Below are 23,859 nucleotides of genomic sequence, written 5' to 3' on the forward strand. Positions count from 1 at the left end.
TGCTCACTCATATTTATTTTTAATAGGTTAATTAAAAGAGAATTATTTTTTTTATCAAATAACCTCAAAGATTTATTGAGTGCACCTTTAAGGACAAAAGCTTTTTCTGTGCATTTTTGCCGATGTTTATTAAAATGCCTGTACACACGTGAGCCTATATGTACAGTAAACACACTGTCATTATAACACTTGTAATTACAGTGAGTGCATATACAGTAACAGATGTAGACTTACCTGTAACTTGAGCTCCACAGCAACCTGCTCCACTGGTACAGTGCTCCCTCAGACTAGACAGCTCTGACTCCAGCATCTCTAGCCTGCTCAGGATAGCCTTGATGTCTGGCAGCTGGTTTTCACAGCCGCATGCCTGCTTGGGGATATTGATGCGATGGGTGAAAACGATCTGATTGTCACCATCCATCGTGTGTTCCATGTGCTCGGTGTTCTGCATCTCCATTGGGACGGTCTTGTGCTTGAGGTCAGTACCTCCTGGTGAGTCAAGGTCCACAGAGCAGAGCGACGTGGAGGGGACGTTGATGTTGTAGACATGGTTGAAAACTACCGGCTGGTCAGGATGGGGGAGTGTGAGGTTCTCCTGGGTTTTCTTCGGCATCAGAGCCTCTCTGCGATGGCGGATGACATTCCTGACAAGGCCAGCAGTGGCAAACTGGAGGATGAGGGCCACAGTTAAGAAGCCCAAAAAGAAACTTCTCATTCCCATGATGACACCCTGCCACTGCAGCTTATGAGTTTAGTAGCAAATAGGTATTCCCTTCCAGATTCCTATAGGAAAGAGTAAGTACAAACAAACAGAGGACCAATTTTGAGAAAGAAATTAGGTTTGTCTCATATCTTTATTACATTCACATGTAAAAACAAACAAACATGTATTTATACATGTTTTGCATTCTCTCTGCTGCCATTCTTGATAGAATAAACTAAAAAGTCACATGATTGCACACACATACATATGTACATTTTTGCTGGCTCCAATAGTTTGTATTTTAAAAATTCTGTTGTTCATTGTCTGACTATGCTGCTTTTTTTCTTTTTCTCTTTCTCAACATTCCACAACTGTTCACAAGCGATAGCTACACCTCCCTTATCCAGGTTCTTCTGGAGGACTCATCCTCTTTGTCCCTACAGTCACTAAGTGCTTGGGGCTCCTTTTTGGTTGTTTGACAGAAATATGATAATGACACCTCCCCCTACCTGCCTCTAATAAATTCCCATCTCTATTCTTGTTGCTACCACTTACCCGTTTTTGCCCCTCTGCTCTCAATAGACGAGACATACACCCTGTTGTTTCCAGGGAAGGATCAAGGGCTGGCCTGTGACCTTATGGATCTAAGCGAAGCATTCATGAAGACGGGCTGTCATGACACAAACAATCACAATAACACCTGCATGGTGTAGAACCTCTTCTATTCCCCCCAGCCCAGAACACAAACCAAGCTGACAGATTAATACTGGTGTATAGCTAAACCATCTGTGGTCTTTCTATAAAAGCACAGAGGGCCTGGATGAACTTCCTTTCCACTCCTGCAAACCAGCAGGTCAGCATTCCCAGAGCGCTCCCCCTTGAAAGCCAATTGGTTTTCTTTTAGTTCTGTAACTTGATTCTTAATGCTTCTGAAACATGATTATTTAAAAAGGTCTGCTGGAAAATGTGCTGAGTTTGTGGGATTAAAACAAAAAAACAAAACAAAACAAACTGTTTATTGCTTTGATCTTATATTAAATTTGAATATACAGGTTTGTTATATGCATGCCTTTGTTATAGAGCTTTAAAAAGTGTACACAATAAGGTGTTGTCATCCCATTTCCAGACCCTAAAATCTATCAGGTCATCAGCAATATGTCTATGGTGAGGGATGGGTTTTGTTCTGGCCACATACAATGTACATTTTCAGAAACCAGAATATGCTGCACATCAAATCAAATCCGTTTTTGGCATTTGTTTTACTGTTAAATATTTTCATATTTGGGTGCTCAAAATCATTGAAAATTGTCTTAAAAGAGGTTGAACCCTTTGTCTAAATCTTTGCTAATTGGTGTTGGTGAACTTGGTAGATGTAAAGAATTTAAAGCATTTTGGTTCTTGTTTTTCTTTTACATGCAGAAATGTAAAGTAAAGTAAATTTCCTGGCCCTTTCAGCAATTGGAACCAAGAGGATAACAGAAAACCACAAATATAGATTCCATGCATCACCACAGACTCGTTACTTTTTGAGGAGCTTGGCTTAGGTTGAGTTTATATAATTGTGCTTTTTCTCCACCTTGTCAGAGATGCTGACACTGATCCTTTCCTACCTTTAATAAAAACCAGTGTTTGCCTTGGCTACTTTAAAGGTTAATGGCAGCAGTTAGAAGTCAACATGAAAATGTCTAGCTAAGCAGACACAAAAATGTGTGATTGCAGTGGAATATGTATGGAGGGGTTTAATTTGCTCTCCTCTCTCTAGACTTAGTTGCAATGATGTGGGATTCAAGATCATCTTAACTGGCCATTTTCACATCCACAGGGTGACAGTCAGCAGGTAACATTCCACTTGTTCTCTTCATCTCAGCCTGACGCATGATTAGGCAAGCTGACAGATGAGCTCAGCTTGGAAGGATCCCACAGCTTCACCCCCTACTCAGCCACAACATTACCAGTCCCATGATTAGACAGACAGGGATGAACGCCTCCATGATGGGTAGACTGTAAAAGTTCTAATATGGGAGTGCTGAAGATCTGGGCCCTCAGGGGTGTGAAAGCTCCCCCCACCATCCTCCTGTCTCCACACACACAAGACACTAATACAGTCACACTGCTGTGCCCAAGCATCACAAACTAGGGATTAAATCAACAAAATAGCCAGAAAATTGCTTTGAGTTGCTGCTAAGGTTTTAGTTCTGGGCGGATGGTTGGCTTTCTCACTTTGAAGGCTGGCTGCTCTCCACATGGACCTTTAAGAGAAACCAACCCCCAGAGACCAAAGTGGGCTTTGTACGAGCTCTGTGGCTCTGGCAGAAGTTGCCTTTACTTAGAAATAGATGAAGAGAAGAAACTTCCACTGAGCCCTTGAAATATTTTGATTTGATCTTTCTCTTCTTAGTTGCCATAAAGTCGTTTTTAATATGAAGCAGAACAATCAGAATGAGGGAATCTTAGTGTGACTCTGAGAAACACAGAGCTGATCCGTCTGTTTGGACTTCCTTCATGGGCACCCTGTGGTCCTGGCACTATGCTAATGCAGCTGGTTGTTGGCACTGTAGACATGGACTTGATACAATCTGACTGCTGCAGCTTTGTTATTCCCTCACTTAGTTTTGCTGTATAGTTAGCTTCTCAAACAGTAACAAAGCTTGTTGCTTGCCTTGTAGTTGAATGAGAGGAGAATTTCACCCAGGGAAACCTGCTGGCGCACAAGCGTTTGGTGCAACTGATCTAAATCGCCCCATTGTGAATGAGCGCTACAGAGACACTTGATGTTTTATACCTCACACAGAGGAAAACTCTAAACACTTTAGTTTGGGGTTTTGGTCAGTGATGGTAGTGATTAGCTGTCAAAAAGCTAACAAATTTACAATATTTTATTTTCATTCAAAAATAATCCCTTGGCACAATTTTTCATTCAGTATCATCCAAAATGAATTTGATCACAACCTAGTGAGAGCAAGTGCTTTTACTTTGCTGCTAAAAAGACTCACCTTTACAATCTAGCAGGCTGGAAAACACAATAGCTGGTGACAGCAACAACAAAAATCATGTGATAATGAGACAAATGTTTACTTCAGGCTGCTCTTTGCTTTTTGATTTTGTATATTGTCTGATTTAGACACCAAAACAACTTGGTCCATGTTGGGCATAATTCATGGCTTGGATTAAAATACACTGTTTCTAGCAGGGATTGTCGATTTTTGTACATACTGTGAAGAGAGAGTTCTATACCTGAAGAACTGGGTACACAAGTTTGAATTTATATCGAATTTTCTCTTATCCACACATGGTCAAACGTACACATATAACCCACACTTCTATTTGGTTAAACATTCCTTAGCAAGTTGCAACTTGACCGTACACTTTGATAGCCATCGATGAGCTTTTGACATCGCTCTGGCTGGATATTTTACAACTCTTCTTGAAAGAATAGGTAGAGTTCATTTAAACTGGTTGGTTTCCCTGCATGGACGTGACTTAAACATAGTTAACTTGATTGAGGTTGGGGCTTTAGGAAAGCCATTCAAGAAGCTTAATATTTGCCTGCTTCATCTTCATGTGTTCTTAAATTTTAAAGTCTCGTCTTCACTTGTCCAAAAATACCTCTTGTCATTGCACCCATTGTCTCATCTGACCCTGAATTCTGTCCACATGGGCAGCTGCAAATTTTCGGCAAACTTGCAGGTGTCTATTTTGGAGCAGAAGTTTTTTTAATGTCATGGTCTGTCATGGTCTCAAGCTACAGTAATGTAAAACATGCTTCACTGTGAACTGTAAACTGCTGGTGTTCCACCAGGTTACAGTTCACAGAGGAGACTTGAGCCTTCGTGAACCATCGAGACTCACAAATATCTGTCACCAATTTCCTCTCATCTGAGTGTGACTGTTTTGGGTGTTCTTCCAGACCTTGGTGAAGTGGTGACAAATCTGAATATTTTGTACTTATATAGAGTTGTTTGAAGTGATGATTTTAGAATCTGTCATTGTTTGCAAATTTCTCCAAGAGTCCTTCCCAAACTGTGTAAATCTACAGTTCTCCATTATAGATCCTGACTGCTGATCAATCCAAATCAGTGCTGTCAAACAAATCCTTTTTATGCTGCAGACAGAAACTAGTATTTGAAGATAATTATGATCACTAAAAAACAGAGTTAACAAAAAGTTGGCCTTGCCAAGTAAGGATATTGGAGAACTTCCAGCACTACTTATTGGAAGATTTAAATGAGTGTATGTATATATATTTTAGTTTATAGGTATACTTTTGACCTTGTGTGTATCAGAAAAAAATACAAAATAAATTCAAACTTCTTTTCAAATTATTTTTAAAGTAATAATTAATGGTGTATATTGTATAATCATTCCACCATTGAAAAGAACAGTTTAAAGAAACAGAATCATGAATCATTTAAACTTCTGACTACAACTGTAAAATGACTTTTTATTGCATCTTCTCTGTACAGCACTCCAAGCATTTTATACAACATGTCTCATCCATCCATTCACACATATATTCACACTGTGTATTGTGTCACAATGCATTCGGAGCGACCCAGGATTCATTATCATGCCCAACGATACTTTGCATCCAGGAATCAAACCACAAATCTTCCACATGCTCCAACTTCTGAGTCGTAGCTACCCGCTATATCGAAATCATATAATTTGTGAAGTCTGTACAGTTTCCTCTGAAACAGAATTTGCAGCAAGTTTGGAGTGGCCTTTCACTTTAATATGCAAAGCATGTGGTGACCTGCTGACTTTAACTAACTGCTAGAATCTGAATTTTGGCAAAAGCTGGAGCAAGACTTTTCAAAAGAGCAGACAGAGTGGAGCTCCATCTCTTTTGCCGTGATATCATTGGCTGGCTCGATCATTGCCACATTTGAACCACATCCTGCACTCATCATCTCACCTGTTCATTCACCCCTTATCCCACCTTACACAAGGAAACAAGCCAAAACTGATGGCTTCTGGGCCTGTCTACTAACAGTGCATCTCCCCAGCCATTCTTCACTCTGCCATCAGGCTTTTACGCAGTTCAGCAAAACAGCCTCATCGACCATAAAAAGAAGGCAGAAAGAGAAATATAGTGTGTGTCCTCCAAAGCACGAGGTGATAAAATTCTAAAACCTTTTCTGAGAAGAAGCAACAACCGTATCATTGATCAGTCATTGAGCAGCCGACTCAAGCTAGGCCTCCTCCTGGAAAATCATTTCTGTGTTTGATGATTATAACTCATAGCTGTAGTGCTGTCCTCAGCAATTTGGTATCTCTCTCTGGTTGTGACCTTGATGGAAAAACAAGAGTCAAATCAATATCAGACAGCGATGCTGTATGTTGGGGATTTATCCCACCTTGAAGGCAGGTTGATTTTGATAAATATGTTCATTTATTTGTCAGCAGGGTTTAGCTCTTTAGTTTGATTTGTGGCTCCTTGGGATGTGACATTACCCTTTAAATATAGGTAGGATAAAGAGAAAAAAAACACATTTTCCGTATCCGTGACTGAGGCCCATTTCCTGGTCATTTTCCCTTATTATAGTGTGACAGAATCTCAAGGTGAAAAGAACCCCAGACAATAAGGCTGCATTCAGTTCTTATAGCGACCCAGATCCGTATTCTGTACCAAAGAAGGCAAGCTGAGTTTTTGTCACCAGTGACCTACAAAACTAGGCAAGCTTGATAAATTCTTCAGAAATGAAAAGAAAGCAAGTGCATCCTATCAGACCTGTTTAACATGCAGTCCTGGGACTTGATTTGTAGTTGTAGTCATTGAATATTTACAACATTTACACATCAAGTGGGGCACACTGCTTCATTATTCAGTTTGTTTGTTGTCGAGTTATCAGATGGCTGCTGCGTCGTCTGTTGACGCTGCTCCTGTTATCCACCAGTAGTGACTGTGGCTCTGTGTTATTCTGCTATACATTTATGCTTGCCTTAGTAGAGTAACAGCTTCATGGCCTGATTTATTTTGGACCTGCCATATGGTAGATGTCTCAACTAAGGTGGACTCCAGTGACAATTAAATGTGTCATCACTGGGCCCTGAGTTTAAAAGTTCTGGTTTCTACGTTTGCAGTCTGCAGGAAGAGAACAAAGCCAGCGCGCCAATCTTTCAACCCAAACTTCCGTCTAAAAGAGAAGGAAGTACACATTTGGAGAAAAGGAGAAAACTGGTAATATCATTAACCAACAAGGAAACAGCGCTGGCCACATGGAAACAAGATTGACCGAGAAAATACAACAACCTTGTGATGTGTCAGGTTTGGGTTTTGAGTTGTTCCAGGGCAGTTTGTGCTAACTTCACTGTCCTGGTTACACTTTCATCTTGATCCTGTTGGTCACCCTTTGTGCAAGATAAATAATATTGCCATGCACAAAGCTGATGCCTCTAGACCTGGCAGTAAGAAAAAGAATCTTAAACTTACCACCTAGCAGCTCACTTTGGTGGTTAGGATTAAAGTTGGGTTTGGTGTAAGCAAAATGCTCCAAGAGCAAATCCATCTTCTTAGACTGCCATGTTAAATATATGGGACAGAATTCACATGTTTACAGCCTGGTGTTGTCCTGAAGCTTAAAATAAGGTCTGTTCCTGCTTTGATTGACAAGTATGGCTGCTAGCTGCTGTCTGCTCGTCCTCAAAAGGCTAATTTAAGCCACTGAGCTAGATAGTCTTGATTATATTTGTGCTGTTAAAGGCATTTTGGGCTACAGTAGCCATACTGTATAGTCACTTCAGAAAAGTCAAGAAAGCTACGGTCATAAAACTATAAAGCACAAAACCAGGAGCTTACAAAAACAAGAGCTTGCAAAACAACATGTTTTTGTCCATTTTTGTGATCTAAGGCTAAATGACTACATACAACCTACATACTTAACACAGTCCTTGAAATCTTACATAATATGTCCATGCATAGTCAATTATTATCTAAATAAGATCAATGAGACTTTGCTTTCAGTAATAACATTAGCTAGATCGGTGTGTAAAACTATTGTATTTCATACAATCATAGTCTTTTGAGCTGAACTCTTTTTATGATACCATACCATACCACCTTTATTTATAAAGCACTTTAACATAAAACCAGAGTTCACAAAGTGCTGTACATGCTAATAGCATAAGTAAAGAAAATTAAAATAAGATAAGATAAAATAAATAACTAAAAAAACTAAAATAAATTGAAACATGTTAAAACAAATTGAGTCAACCCCTCTAATCAATGCCAAAGGCTTCAGCGAATAAATATGTTTTAAGCAGACTTTTAAATTCGGAGAGAGAAGAGGCCTGCAAGGGTAGATCATTCCACAACTTGGGAGCAACTACAGCAAAGGCACGATCACGATCAGTAATGTGTAGCCACACAGGGACAGCAGTCTGCTTCAGTTTACAGAGGGTCTTAGTGTCACGGTCCGGGGCAGCGGCCGTGTGGAGAGTGGAAAGGAGGACTCAAAACGCAGCACTTATTCAGGTGTGAGGGTGATTTATTGATAATATCCTATATAAAGTGGGGATGGTAAAACAGAACTAAGGATGAACTAACTGGGAGAAACTACACAAAGAAATAGCAAACCTGAGCATGAAGGGAGAACAGCAGGGAGAGCACGCAGGGGATTACACCAGGTATGAACACAGACGACGCGACGAGGAGCAGAGGAAATGACACACTATAAGTACACAAAGAGACACTGGGAAATCACACACAGGTGGGGGAAACAGCTGGACCTGATTAACCTGACGAGACAGGGGAACACTAACACCAGGGACCAACAGAGGGAGCACAAACCCAGAACCCAGTGTCTAAAATCCCAAACACAAACCATCCCAAAACAGCCATGAATAATAATGAAAGTAATAACAATAAAGAACATAAACATAAAGTCACTGAGTCATGGTCGCAGGACCATGACACTTAGCATCTTTGTGCACTTTGATTTGATCAACTGTCAGACTCCCACTGGCATTAATGCTAATGATGCTGCATGTCTAGCAGGTATCTTTGCTAACACATTTATTGCTAAATTCATTAGCTGACAAAATCATAAATAGCATGTGAAAAAAACCCAACAATTCATTATCAGTTGTTTTAAACAGTATTTCTTGCACAAATGTTAAAAGCTGTCTTTGTTTTCATGATAGTAAAATTAATATCTTCCAGTTCTGGACTGTTAATTGGACTAAAAAAGGTTTGGATTTACTAGTATTTTTCTTTAAAAATAGCCATCTGTATTTTTGTTCCAAAAGCTGATATTGGAATACAAATACCATTAAAAGTTTTTCCGCTTTTTTTAAAATTACAATTATTTGCAAATGGTTTATTCTCTACTCACGTTAACAATAAAGGAAAACAAGATTATTTTAGTCCTGATCTGGGGTCCAGGTGGCAGCCTTCGCCCAGTTCTTTCCATTTGAAGATTGAGAGAAACAACTGATTTCATGTCAGTGCCTTTAGCCTGATTTAAATACATTATGATTTTCACCAAAACTCTCTGTGTCTGTTATTTGCTTATTGCTTTTCTTATGGAAAATAAAAACAATACCTTGACTTTCTAAAGAATAATGAAGTGAAGTAGTCTGTTTTTCATAGATGAAAAGAAGACTGGTTTCATCAAACTGAGACAGCGCTCGCTCGCCCTCCACTGTGACCCCATTGGATCCGATGACACAGATAGCGGGGGAGTTAGTGGAGGTTAGTGTGTTTGCGGCTGATAAGGTGGACATGGGAGGCTGTATCTGAGATGCCGGCAGAAACACTTATCTCGATACCAGAGAGAGTGCTCTGCCAATGCTGTGCCCTGTCTCACAAAAAGTGATTTGAAGCCTCAGCAGACGTGTCAAACTGAAACTGCCCCCAGAAAGTCTATTTCTTCAACCAAAACCAATTTCCCACTTTGACACAAAGATATGGAGAAAATGAATGTTGACAAACGAGACTGAGTCAGTAGTACAGCAGACATTCAAATCTTGGCGGAGTTTTTACAGCATTGTGATCTGAGTCATGGCTTACTGTGATGCCCATTAATATTCTTTATGACTCCTCCCCTGCGGTGCCTCGGTCTTGCACTGCTGTTCTCACTGGGTCCAGATGGAGAGGTTGGATGCTACTCATTGTTCATGAGCTTTTTAACATGCTGGCTGCTGGTGACCGACTGTTTATTAGTGTGACCCCTGTGTGGTGTGGAGGCTTGGCAGCTTCATATGAGTAGCCTTTAGAGCACGTCCACCTGCTATTTTCTCCAGACGCTTGTGTACTCATGGCCCTCCATTCTACCTAGTTCCTCTCCTCACTGTGTACTCTGCACTACAGTTACTATAGAAATCTGACTTTATCTAGTGCTGCTTGTATTGTAATGCTATACAGAGGTATTGATGTCAACTGAAGGCACTTGTCTAAACTTACCATGTAACAAACACCTGGCTTTATCAGCTGCAAGGTGGGTGTAATATCTCCTTGCAATCTGTCTAATTTTACATGACTGACATTTTATACTTTTGAGTATGCAGTGGGTCACACGCAAAGGTCAGGAATTAGTTTCTTTTAATTTACATCAGATACAGTCAACAACTTTCATCTGTTTTCTAGCAATGTACCAATATATTAGCTGAATATTGGTATTGGATGATACTGTTGCTGTTGACTGATATCAGCATGTTGCAGATAAGATTACATCACTGTCAGTTCCCATTAAGTATTCGCGGTTATCACTTCTGTCATTTTTGGATCAACTGGATAATGACAAACTTTAAAACAGGTCACTTTTTTATAAAGAACAAAAGAAAAAGAAATACTGGCAATGGCTGTTGGATAAAGATTTTTAGGGCATCCCCAATCACGATCATTTCTTTTAATTCATTCAAGAACAAAACCTTTACCACTGATGGTTCTTCTCATATACTGATGTTTGTCTTTATAAAACTATGACAGACAATAGTTAGAAGTATAAGATTTTTCTTTGAAAACAGGAGCTATTTATTTATATTTTCTCTCAGTATGTGTGAGTAAGAACAGTGTACGTTTTTATGTAATCAAGAGTTTCAGCTAACAACAGGGTCATGTGTTTTTCCACATGGTCGGAATTGGGCCACAGGCCACTATTTGCTTAGAAATGAGGTGCCAGCTATTAGTCATGAAACTCAGGAATGGGAAAATTTCGACAGCAAGTCACTACTGACAAATTTATTTGTTAACCCACATCTGTTCATGTGCAGATGAAAACAATATGAACTCAGGGAACAGGCCTTGTCCCATGTCAACTATCGTACATGTCTGAGTTCCAGAGTAACCGGAATGGTAAATGTAGGCATTTCTGGGCAAACATGCCAAAGAGTTTTCATGCCCATTCAAAGACTGCATGTTTTAGCACTTTACACGGCTTTACACTGGAGGTTTATTTGCTATTTCTATTCAAACTGGATGGAAAAGATTTTTCCCCCCTCTTCAGTAGCAATGGAAGCAAGCATGTTGGCTGTGATACACGGACATCTGTTTGTCCTTGTCTGCAATGAAAGCCTGAAGCGTGTTGCATGTCCAAATTGGGAGTGCCTTCCATTCAGACACTTGTATGAGCCTAATGACCCCGGTGCCCGGGGTCGGCTCTTCATTGGCTTCCCTGTTTTTTTTTACCATTTTCTCAAATTTAAATTGTCTGCCCCTCTCGAAAGGGCCCCCATCACGTTTCAAAAACATTATGGCTAATACATTCCAATGTGTGAGGTCACTGGTGGTGGCAAAGTGTCAGAGCAAAGTGTCTACCACAAATGTTCATCTATTGGTTGCCTTCAGTGAAGGGCCAGGCAATACAAAGGCATCCCGGATCCAACAGCTCCAAGACTTCCACTTCTTTCCCGTTACCCATTAGCATTAGAGGAACAACCATCTGGGATGGTTAAAACACTGGATTTCTTTGACGGGGTGCCTTTGTTTTTGGTGATGACTAATCTGAGTAAGCTTTAGTGGGAAAGGGGCAACGCTGTAATTAACTTTCTGAAGAACCGGTGTAAATTCCAAGGCTGACAAATACTTAAAAAAAAGAGAGAACAGGAAAGCAAAGCCCTTATAAATGGACACATCATCGTCTTGTAATTAATAAAACTGGATGCCTGCTGAATGATTTCCCTATGATGATGCCTTTCAATTCAGGAGTGAAGTATACAACATGATCAGATATGAACTGAAGTGAGACTTTGACAAATTTCATATAATTTCTACTGGACTACCATTTAATAAGCATAGATGCTAAAAAATGCCACAACACCTACAATATGTAGTTGTATCTGTAATGTAAAAACAAGTTCTTTTTAACTTGCTAGCTAGATCATCAATCCCAATATCTTCCTTCCAATGGCGAGAAATTGTTTGCTGGTTTTTGCATTTCTTTCATATAGCTGAGATATTGACCACTAGACTACGCTTGAACTTTGAACTTGCACACTCTGTTTATTTATACATCTACACATATAGTAGTGTCTTAGATCTGGGGAATTATTTTGGTAGATATTTCCTTAAGAGGATAAATAAAAAAAATATGTTCTGCTATTGTCCTACGTGAAAATTAGGGGATCACCAAAGGCAGTCTGACTTATTCTTTGTAAACCCTGAATCTGTTATCAGAGTCCAGATTAAATGATCTTGCACTGTAAATAATAAATTATGTCAAATTTGGCTTAACTTTATAATTTAAGCGAGACATTTCATCAAAAACCAGCAACAATGTCAATGAGGAAAGACAAAGAGAGGAGCAGCAGAAGAGACAGTAAAGGTTGTCCAGACCAGACTAAATTAAACATGAGGTTCATTTAGTCAAACCAGAGCATTTCTCCTGAGTCCTGTCTAACGTGGGTCATCGTGAATATCCACGTTATTGTTCATTCTCAATCACCAGTGGAGGAGCAAAGTGGGGTTAAAGACAGTCGCCCTCTAATAAAGCTTTGTAGGGCACGGAGCATTCGGAGCCAACAGCTGTCCAAACAAAGGCCTGTTTCCCACTCATCGTTACGCCAAGTGTCACTGTCAGTGGCTACTTATATGCATAGCCAAACCATCATAAAACATTAATATGCCGAGCCTGCGCTGCCAGTGATGGTCACATGGCACTCCTGTTACACCGACATTACTCAGACCCATGTTGGACATGGAAATAGGTTAAAATTACTTGTAAATCTTCTGAGAGATATTTAAGGAAGATATGAAAGGTCTGCAGTGGACCTGAAGGCTTAGACGGCTGTTGAAACACAGCCAGGCTCCTTCCCCGTGTGTGCATCTTCTCATCATACACAATTACCATCCAGCACATGCTCCCCTGGTATCCCGTGGGTCTCCTGTGGGTCTCATCACTTCTCGCCTTCTGCACCAACTTACCCATTCACATTCTCCCTAAGATGTAGATAAAGGTTTTGATATCAGCCACCATGAGGATGTGATTTTCTTCAAACAGCTTCGAGGTGTAAAGTTTAAATGAATAAATCCCGTCTCTGCCTGCCTTGAAGAACAGCTGACACACCTTAAAGGATTTCACCAGCTTTTGGTGGAAAACCTATAGTGGCCCAAAATAAAGTTTTCGAGACTGAAAACTTTTAAGAGATATGTATTTCTGAATTATTATTATTTTTTAGCAAAAATGCCTTTTATTCTCTTACAAATTGAAAAAAGGACTAGTAACTGTCTTTGCCTCATACTGTAGGTGTGACTGATACTGCTGCTGCTTCAGTTACCAATGACAGCTCTATAATTCTGCTAATGTTACTGTGTTTTACCAACACACTTTTAGGGAGTTGTGACCACAAAGGCAACATTTTTGACAGAAATGGCAGAAGACTAACATTAAGTGTTTTATCTTCTGTCCAACAAAAGAAGAAAAAAACCCCCACAATTGGCAGAAACCCTAAAAATCCCATATTTACTGTCAGCATACTAGTCTATCAAACACCCTCAGGTTGATGGTTTCTCTCTCTACAAACTCCTGTTGGAAACAAAAGCATGAAGCTGAACTCATGATAAGAGGTTGGGAAGCACATGGAGATGTGTGTTCAACCCATAAGCACCACATGTAATCTAATATTTTATACTTTTAGAAACACGTTTCTTTGTTCCTCCTACACACCCCATTATTTGTATTTCCTTGAATGTGATTTTTATCCAGCTAATTTCACACATTTTAATTTCTGTGCATATAGCCATGCCACTGACATGTCTATGTGTGACCACAGTTCAAGTCCTCCAAGGGACTCCCTTTTTTTTTTTTTTTTTAAACTCAATCAATAAAAGTAGGGTTAGGTTTGTGATATTAAAACTACCTAGCTAGGGTTAGCCAAGTACTTGGTTTCTTAGAAAATTTTCTTGGTTGCCAGGGTGATGCAGAGCTGCTGACAATCTCATCCATAGATGTGATCATATGCATGCAGAAACAAAGCACGTTTCCTGTTGTATTTGTTTCAAACTCGTGCTGAGCTTAAAGAAATAAAACTATTTGTGTCTGTGTACACGATCAAAGAGCTTATTTCTAAAGACATTTTTTGCCATCTGACCAGGCTGGTGTGTTTGTTTCAGTAAGGCTGCCGCTTTACAACAGGCACTGTGTATGTTGGAGATCTGGGACAGGAACCAACCGGCAGCATCTAATGCAGAGCAGCTGTCTGTCTCCTGGGTTACAGAAGCCTACTGTCTGCTGGCAGCCATAAAGTGTACAGCTGGACCTACTTCAGCAAGTAGTCCAAACACACATGCATGCTCACACTCACATACGTTGGACAAGCGCATAGTAACACTAACCATCTTGGCACTGCTGTGCCATCAGACAATAACTCAGCATCAGCCCTAATGCAGGTAGAATAATTCAGCAGATTATGACACTGTTCTATCTACAAACATCACTCTTTTTTACCGGCTCTCTGGTAATAATAGGGAAACAGCCGACAAGAGGAAAAACTTTTCCCAGTAAAACATAATTGGCAGCCAGGTGCATGCAGTAAAAAGCACAATTAAGACAACCTGAATGCTCGAATTACAAAACATAGAATGAATTACAGTAACTGCTTTGCAGAGCAAGCAATGGTTTTGCTAACATCATCCACACATTCTCCATGTGAGATCGATGTATAGATTTCAACATGGTCACTATCACTGCCATGAAAACCTGTCAAAGCACCTCAGAAATCAAAGCAAAAATCTGAAATGTTGGTCGGCTTACGCTAGTTACACCAAATTTTCATTTTTGGGGGGCAAACAATCCAGTGAATAATCAAAAGATTTTTTCTAATGCCAATAACCATTGCACTATCTATGCATTTCATAAAATTGGCCAAAACAGGATAGAAATCTTTGGAAAAAGTTTGAATATACACTAATATGGAAGAACAGAGCTGAGACAGTTTGTTTAAAGTTGTCATTCACTGCCATTTCCTTTTCAAAATGGATCTTAATTAGGTAAGTGAAGCAGCCCATTCATTCTGCTCTTATTCAAACACTGGCTCAGTGCAGGTAAAGGAGGTAACTTACCTTGAAGAGAATGCTTGCAGCCTCTCCACCGATGAGCAATCTAAGAAGCCTTGAGGAGAGCCTTATCAGCCAGCCCTGACAAATGTTCTCACCGGTCTGTATCTCTCAGAGCACTGACAGCTCTGTCATCTTCCCTCTTCTCTCTGTTCTCTTTGAGTGTTTACTCGAGTCTACCTAGAGAGCCAGCTGATGTTGAGCAGCCAGTGAGGAGAGAAAGAGAGCGAGAGAGAACGAGAGGCTGAGAGAGGGAAAGAGTGAGTGAAAGAGAGAATTCCCTTTCTCTTAAACACTAGACCCTCTGCGGTCAGACTCCACTCCCACCTACTGCTCTCTTAAATGCCCACCCCACCACCTCCACCTCTCCCATTCACCCTCTCCACAGCATTGTGAGTGAAAGCGAAGGAGCTGAAACAGGACGCCTCAAGGCTGGAAGAAGAGAGTGAGCCAGAGAGAGAGAGTAGGAGAGTGAAAATGGGGAAAGGGAGGTGGGTAGAAGGGGTGGAATGGGATGGGGTGGTGGTTGGACCATTAGCAGCAAATTGCAGCGGGCAAGCCAATCGAAAGCAAGATATGAGTGAATGCAGGGCCTGCATTAACATAGCATTAAAGGACTTGAAAGCAGGGAGTGAAAAAGGGCCGCCAAAGGCTCCGTTTGTGAGATTGATGAGCCTGGGTAACAATGAATATGCACTCAAATGATGTACTGGACCCATGTTGAAACATATCATATTAAAACAAAAGTTTTAACTAGCTACTGTTGCTAGTTTCTGATTGCTTATACAAAAAAGGGCAAAAAAACCCCACCTTACAACACCAAAGAATGGCACCAGATAAGTCTCTACAATCCATCTGGGAATTCAAGACTAGAAATAGCGATCCATCTATTTAAATGCTCTTTATAGATTTTTACACTTTCTGACCTAAAGTTCAGAAACATACCAATGTCAGAGGAATTACTTTTGAACATGGAAAATGACGCCAACTGAAAGTCACATAAATTCTATGACGTTTGCAGTTTATACAACCGTCAGTGTCAAAACTGTCAACAAACCATAACACTTTTGTGAAATGTTTGTGATCAGTGTTCTCCAGTTTCAGTGGAATGCCAACTCATGCTTGACTAAGTCTTTTTAGATGCAAGTCGTGAAACTTGGCAGCCTTCCTTGCAACTGGGAAGTTACTTTAATGCATCTATCGATCGATTGATCTATGTAAATGAACAGTGGTTGCAGAGAAAAAAACTATATGTAAAATAAGCAGTGAAATATTTACATAAGGCTTCACCAATTTTGCAAAAAAAAAAAAAAGTTTAGGAAAAAGTTTTGTTCTCCTTTCAGTTACACATCAAATACACATCCACCCAGTTTCACAACAATATGGTTCAATCCAGGTGTCTTGTTCTTTTGATGTTGGCACATCCATCTCAACGGTAATCTGCTCCTTGTCAACCACCACTCTGTCTTGTTGTTTGGCCAGTAGCTGCTTGTCTGTCTGGAACTTGAAGTCCCACAGCCCTGCCATTCTCAAACACCTTTGGCAACGTCACCCATCAGTACTTGGGGACTTCTAGTCCATATGCAGCTCAGCTTTTTCCCGCACTCTATTCCAGTGACTTGGCTATGCTTTTACATTCTGCTGCTATTTACCGTACAGAGGTACCTTTGCACAGCCTGCAACTTGGGTACTGTTGGCTGTGGCAGACTGCCTGGATCCGGTGCTGGGGGCTTGCTCTTATGTTTTTTTTTCTTTGTTTTCTGGCTTTATTTGATAGGTACAGTGAAGAATTGCAAGTAAAGGAGAGGTGGAGAAAGAGTCAAAAGGGCCATAGGTCGGACTCAAACCGGCATCCGCCATTCTCAGTCATATGGCATCTGGTTACCTGCACTGAGCTAAACCAACGCCCGGGCACAGCCTTTTCTAGCCACTGATAGGATTTGTCTTAGCCTCTTCCTCGGTAATTGGTACAACCCATGCAGGGACTTGATTATCCATGATAGTTCCTCTTCCTGTTCCTCATCACGGTCTGTCTTCAGCTGCCTGAAGCACTCTTGGAGCATCTCATCTCAGGATGCAAGCTTTATGATGTGTTTATGGATACTTTAGCCTGGATTGTGGCTTGACTGCCGCTGATCCTAGTTGTCCTTTCCGTTGCAGTACAGCCTCAGGGTACAAGCCTTCACGGTCCCATTGAGTTCCTGATTAAGGTTACCAGTACAGTATTGTAGCCTTGTATAGTGCCAAGCACTCCAGTGCCCACATGTAGGCCACTGAGTCAGAGACTTTCTTGTATTCAGACAATATACGGCATATAATAGCATTATTACTTTATTATTCGAATGATTACTTTAGTATCTTTGAATTTCAGATTTCGGTTACATACTGCAGATTATGGTACAGACCATAGTTAGTTCCTGAAGTCCAACAAAAAAAGATGGGATTTGGATGATTATATTGATAGAATAATGGGGGTTTCATTGATTTATCCATTTAGTGACTAAGGCTGTGACTGCCAAGTTAAAACCTGACACGCTTGATCAAACAGTCGTGTCAGTAACAATGTCTATAGTTTTCTTTGGATACCAATTGTATGGTGGATGCAATTCTGCGCTAAATAATTTATGTAAACAGGGAGAGCCGCCATAAGTAAATACAGGAACAAAGAGTTTAGGAGGATCCTGCTTTACTCAGTTCAGATTACACTGGACCTGTGACTTTAAAATAGAGAGAAAAGCTCTTTCATGAGAATGAGTGTGGAGGAGGGTGTGACATTCATTAAGTCAAAATATCACTCCTAAGACTGATTGTAAAAGCCTTTACTGGTGGTACTGGGTTGGGTTCTGCTCAGTGCTTAACCTCTTTATCAGGCTACCAGCAATCTAGCTAGGTGTTGAGTTGGGGTTGGGTTTGTCAACAGACATTTGGCATTACAGTTTTTTCTGTTAAAAAAACAATCCCCATTTGGACGTTTCAAAGATGTGAACATTCTATAAAAAATTTGGGAATGTGAACTTAAACAAATCCTAATCCTAACCCAGGTGACAGTAACCTCATGGATGCTAAAATGGTAAAACTGCAATTTCTCGAGCAACACGACTGTACATTTCCATCTTTTTTGAAGCACCTTTTGGGAAATATGCATTCTCTAATCTCAAACGTATGAAACACTGATAAAGATTGCTGGTATGTGAGCGACAATCTATTCTAAACATCAGTGGGGTGTACGTGCCGAGGTTTACATCAAGACTGAGCAGAGCTTTTCTCTTCAGGGGAAATGATCCTTGTCTTGCTGCTGAGAGCCTGTGGCCAGTCAGGCAGAAAACATCTTCTCTAATCCCATATAAAGCACAATGACACACATGCAGCACAGCTATAGGGTGATAAAAAGCAAAATTCAATGACTTGAGGGGCCCCTAAATTTTGGTTCTCATCCCTGCTCCCCAGAGAGAAGAGGGAAATGTACACAGTCTGGGGGATAAAGATTTTTTTAATGACTTCTTGCTGTAATGATATCATTTAGATGAGAGAACTGGTTGAAGGCTTGGCTATGTATAGCACCTGTTTTAAATGACTGTAAATGTAGAATCCCTGCGTCTCTCCATCTGTTCCTGTTCTCACCTTCCTGTTGCACTCTCTCTTTCCTTCTCCCTCCTTCACAGCCCCGACAGGCTTCGCAGAGAATTGCTGTGGGAGTTCTCCACCTCCCTGTTTGCAAAGGCGTACCTGTTCGCCAACTTTCGGAACAAGTGAACTGAGCGGGTTTGATTTCCCAGATGACACCCGGTACGTGAATCCTCGCCTGTCATCCAATTTCAAACCAGACGTCTGCTTGAGGGAGCCTATTTTATTTCCATTAGAGCAAAACAAGGTTTGGTTTTATCGGCTGTCTTAACATATACACAGAAGGAAAAGTGGTACAATAACTGAGCATAAAGAGAGAACCGCTACCTGAGTGGAGTGTTACTATATAGGGCAAGAAACATCACAAGGGACGGGCTATTTTCAAGAACTGGTTCTTGCAAAATAATCAATATAAAATTCAATTTTTGAGCTGGAAAGCGCAATCAAATCAGTTATGAAACAATACACAATAATGAGATTTTGGTGGTCTTTGCAATCCTCACTGCAGGAAAATTTCATCTAAAAGGAAAAGTGAGGCAAAGGTTGCCTAGAGCACGTATAATAAGGTCTTCTTGCCACCATATAATTGGTGGTGTCTAACTTGAAGGAAGGAAGGAAAAGGGACTCTGTGGGAAGTGAGACACATTCTGTCAATGACAGTGAGACCTAATTATACGATTGCAGCCCCTGCAGCCATGGTGCATGTCAAAGCGGGCAGCAATAAGGCTGTCGATGGGAAGACACACCACCTGCAGTTGGTGTGTGTGAGCTTTCAGGTGACCTGGAAAGACCTGTTTACCTCATTAAAAATGAATCACAAGGTAATAAGGGCTCCGCTCTCCATTCCTCCCTCCCAATGTCTGTCCTTCATCCATTATGCAACAGTGAGGTGGGGTGGTGTGGGTTAAGTCCTCAGGGAGGGTCACTTGGATGGACACCCAGTCTGCCCCCTCCTCCACAAGCTACTGAAACCCCCTCTATGATTCAATAATGAGAGAATAACACAGCAATGGGGAGTATAATGTTGGTGACGAGCAATGCGGCAGGGAGTCCAGGTAGCAGCAGCCATCAGCTGTTTTTTAGAGGGCTATCTGCATCAGAGTGTATTTGTAATAATAACCAGTTTAATCTAAGAGGGACTGTAATTTCAATAAACAAAGTAATAGACTCTGCTTTCAAGAGCTCTGTGCGATGGAAAAAAACAAGATGTGTGTAAGGTGGGGGGAGTAGCTGACAAGGATATTCCAATTTAATTGAGTTCAATTTAATTCAAAGCAGGTGCTTTAGATTGTAAGGTAAAGACCCTACAATAAGAGAAAACCCCAACAATCAGACCTGACCCGCTATGAGCAAGCAGTTTAAAGCTCACTCATTAATAGATCTCTTATACAGGAACCACAGACGGTCTACAAGATGGACATAGCCACCGGTCTCTTACAACTTCATTGTTAGCATTTTAGCGTTTGCATTTCAAATTTGGATAGCAAGCTGCAAGGGTGCAATGAACAGTTAGTCATATTAGTTCATTATTAGCTAACATAATACTCTAGTTTCACTCACCAAAACTGAAGCACAAACTGTGCCACACGCCGAGTCTGAATATGAGCTGAGAATCCTTTAAAAATTCTCCATGAAGAGAAAACAACAGGAACAGAATAGAGAGGTCCACTGGAGGGTGAGGCTGAGATATCAGCTCCCGCTGTCTGTCTTGGCACCTGTATAAAGACACAGACATGCTCCTAACTCCAGCATTAAAACATTTATGTGTGTGGTGAGTGAGTGGGGAGTAGACTATAACTATAAATATGCTTTTTAATGCTGTGAGGTTAGACATTTAAATGTGAGAAACAATGGGAAGTTTTGCATTCACCCTCGCGCGGCACCTCAAGGAACTGCAGTTTTCGTCACTTCCAGGTTGGCGCTAGCTAGACCGTATAACATTTTTGGCCAACAATGAATTAATAGAGCTCATCAAAGTGTAAATTGTTTCACTAGCTCACGTGTTATAAAACCATACATCAAACAAATGTAAATACTAGACAAAGATAACCTGAGTAAATACAAAATGCATTTTTTTCTAGGTGAGAAGCTTAGCATTGCAAACTGAGCATTGCACCAGAAAAGACCACACACAGACACAACTGCTGCATTCATCTGTACAAATGGCCGGTAAACGACCTTAGTACAGAGTCAGGGCTTGTATCTGTGCTCTGGCCCTTGACCTCAGACCCTATAATCCTTCTCACATAACTTTTGTGTTGCTACAGTTGGCGCTCTGTATCTCCGTGCTTGCCAACTGCTTCAGAAAAGTTGACAGTGCAGATTCAACACTTGAGCTCTCAGGATCTGCGTAATATACATAAGATCTAAAATGTTCAAAGATGGCACAGAATGTTAACAACCTTTTCTGCACTGCACTAAAAAACAAATAGAACATGTCAAAGACAGTAAACCATTTCCTCCTGACTGGCTGCCCACAAAAAACTCAGGGCTTAGAGTGAATAAGAATTTTACCACAAGGGAGCCAGCTAAGCTACAGTAAAGGATCACAAGGTTAAATGCTAAGCTTCCTCCATGTACTTTGGTTCCGAGGAGAAACGATGATCTGTGCCGACAGGAATTAATAACCAGTGGTTTGGAAAGTGAAACTGGCAGCTAGTATAGCTGAGTGAACACAGTTGTCCGGTCCATTTCCAGACACAGGAGTGTCTAGTATGAAGTGGGTGACCCTCCTGGGTGAACTGACCTCTCTGAGACCTGACCTTACTCAGTGGTAATGGGGGAGAAAGCAATGCCAAAAAGACACCCAAGAGAGTTGAGGTTACAAGACTAACCATCTTTCAACTCATTCTTTCCAACATCGGGTTAGAAAAACAAAAGGTGGGAAAATTGGGCTGTACTACCACTACAAGCCTTGACAGACAATAAACAGATGTTGCTCCAAAATTATAGGGCCATAAAGGCGACTGGCAAGCTAAGAATTAGCGTCCAAATTAAGGCACATTAGAAGTAAAATAATAGGAAATTATTTCTATGTACAATTAAAAGAAATGAAAAAACAAAACTCTAATTAAATGAAAGACAAATACAAAATTGATAAAAGGAAAAAAGACCATTTAAACATGAAACCTTGAAATAAATGATTAAATAAGTACATAGTAAAATATAAGTAAATAATAACCCCAAAATAAATAACTCACCTGAGAGCTGGTAAAACCTTTAATCACACATATAGCTATATATCCATTTGATTGTTTAACAAAATATCCACCAAACAACTCCACAAGATATATAACCATAATCCTTTAAGGCTGTCATCCGTCACAACTAGTCCTAACCTTAAATTTAGGAGACAAATTGCAATAGATTCTGATCCATGTCAGATAGAATGATTATAGGCGAACAGTAGCTTTGGGTGTTAAAGACCTTTCCTCATCTTTCTCACCAACAAGATGGTTTCTTTCCTTTTTCTGCATATGGCAACTATTGAAGATGAGAAATGTACACTGTCATCTTTGCACACAAGTTGTCTTTTGGCATCAGTGCTTTCACACCCTCACTGCTGTAATATTGGATATTGCGAACCTGCTTTTTACCGTTTTACTGAGTGACAAAATCCTCATAATGGGTCTCAGGGAGACTAGTTGTTTATTAGTTACATTGTACTTCCACTTTTATTTACTGGTTAGATTGAGACACTATAAACTCCTTGGTTAGACTGAGGGTTTGAGATCATATGTACTCCTTTATAACAGTAACTGTTCACACTGAAAACTGATGAGTTGACGAGTTGACCAAGCTCACTAAAGTCATAGCATGGTGCAGCAAGCTCCACCACCCAAGGACACCTTGTCTACAACTGAGAAATGCCAACAAGCACACCATCTTGTTACTTTTACGACACTACATGTACTGTACTCAAAATAGTGAGTGCAAGTACAGAAGTACTTAATTTGAGACCCAGCGCTTGTTATGTACCTCTGCAATCCCTGGGCCTGAGATGACGGTGCAAGAGAATTTGGCAGGTGAATAAGCTTCAGATCATCAGTCATTTTTAAATTAAACAAAGAGAACTCAAGTAAATACAGTTTTTCAATGATTGTTTCATTTATTAATGATAACAATTATCCAAACCTACCTCACCCATTGTGGAGAAGTATTTGGCAGTAGGTATTTCACATTGACATGGAGGACTTTGGGTGAATTTTAAAAATTCAGCAGCACTAGAGGGTTTTTGAGTATGAAGAGATGGATTTAGGCCCAGCCTTTGACTAGGTTTATTTGTACTGTGTTTTAGATCATTGGGCTTCTGTGTAACCCAAGTATACTTAAGCGTCAGGGCACAAAGTGATGACCAAACATTCTCCTTCAGGATTAATGGACTGATTCTACTACTCTCCCAGAGTACTCAAAGCGCTCTATACAACATGCCACTTTCATGCAATTACACAAGCACTTTCTTCTAAGCTTTTTTTAGTGCTTCCTAGCTAACATTCATATTCATACTCTCCATCAGAGAGCAACTTGGGGTTCGTATATTGCCCATGGATACAGGAGGAACCAGGGATCGAACCACTAACCTTCCAATCAGTAGATGACTTGCTGTACCTCCTGAGCTACAGCCACCCACTGGATTGTTATGGCAGGTCACCCAGATCCTGAAGCAGGAGAGCTTCACACTACTCTCACCATGTTTCATTGCTGTTGTGGTGTTCTTTGTATGAAATGCTGTGTTAGCTTTACACCAGATGTAATAAGATGAAAACCTTTCAAGTCTTTAAGTCAGTCCCCAGAATATTTTCCCAAAAGTCATCAAAATGTTTTCTGGCAAATGCGCGATGAGCTTTTGTGTTCTTTTTGGTCAGCAATAGCTTTTGCTCTGTAACTCTCTCCTGCATGCCATTTTTTCCAGTCTCTTGCTTTTTGCTGAATCATAAACACTGACCTCAACTGAGGGAAGTGAGGTCTACAGTTGTCAGTTCTCTTGTGCGGCCTTAATGTAATGTTGCACCCACAGGCTGGATCGTAACAAGAATGAAGG

At 40.5% G+C, this 23,859-nt stretch overlaps 1 protein-coding gene across 4 annotated transcripts in view; it reads right to left on the minus strand.

The window, feature by feature from the left end:
- Positions 1–15,638, minus strand: part of tncb (tenascin Cb) — a 59,296-nt gene extending 43,658 nt beyond the window's left edge. For 2 of the 4 annotated variants that reach the window (XM_085424934.1, XM_085424933.1), the window contains exons 1-2: positions 15,201–15,637; positions 235–783 (exon numbers count right to left, since the gene is read on the minus strand). In XM_085424934.1, coding sequence (XP_085281060.1) covers positions 235–721 — 487 coding nt within the window. In that variant the 5' untranslated portion in view covers positions 722–783; positions 15,201–15,637. Of the gene's footprint in view, positions 1–234; positions 784–7,136; positions 7,268–15,200 lie in introns of those variants that run through there. The other 2 variants (XM_085424931.1, XM_085424932.1) reach the window with 2 other exon arrangements.
- Positions 15,639–23,859: the final 8,221 nt, after the last annotated feature.

The sequence above is a fragment of the Rhamphochromis longiceps genome, linkage group LG12 (genome assembly GCF_057381845.1).
Source record: "Rhamphochromis longiceps isolate RC_006_pf linkage group LG12, R_longiceps_female_GT1.1, whole genome shotgun sequence".
NCBI classification, from domain to species: Eukaryota; Metazoa; Chordata; class Actinopteri; order Cichliformes; family Cichlidae; genus Rhamphochromis; species Rhamphochromis longiceps.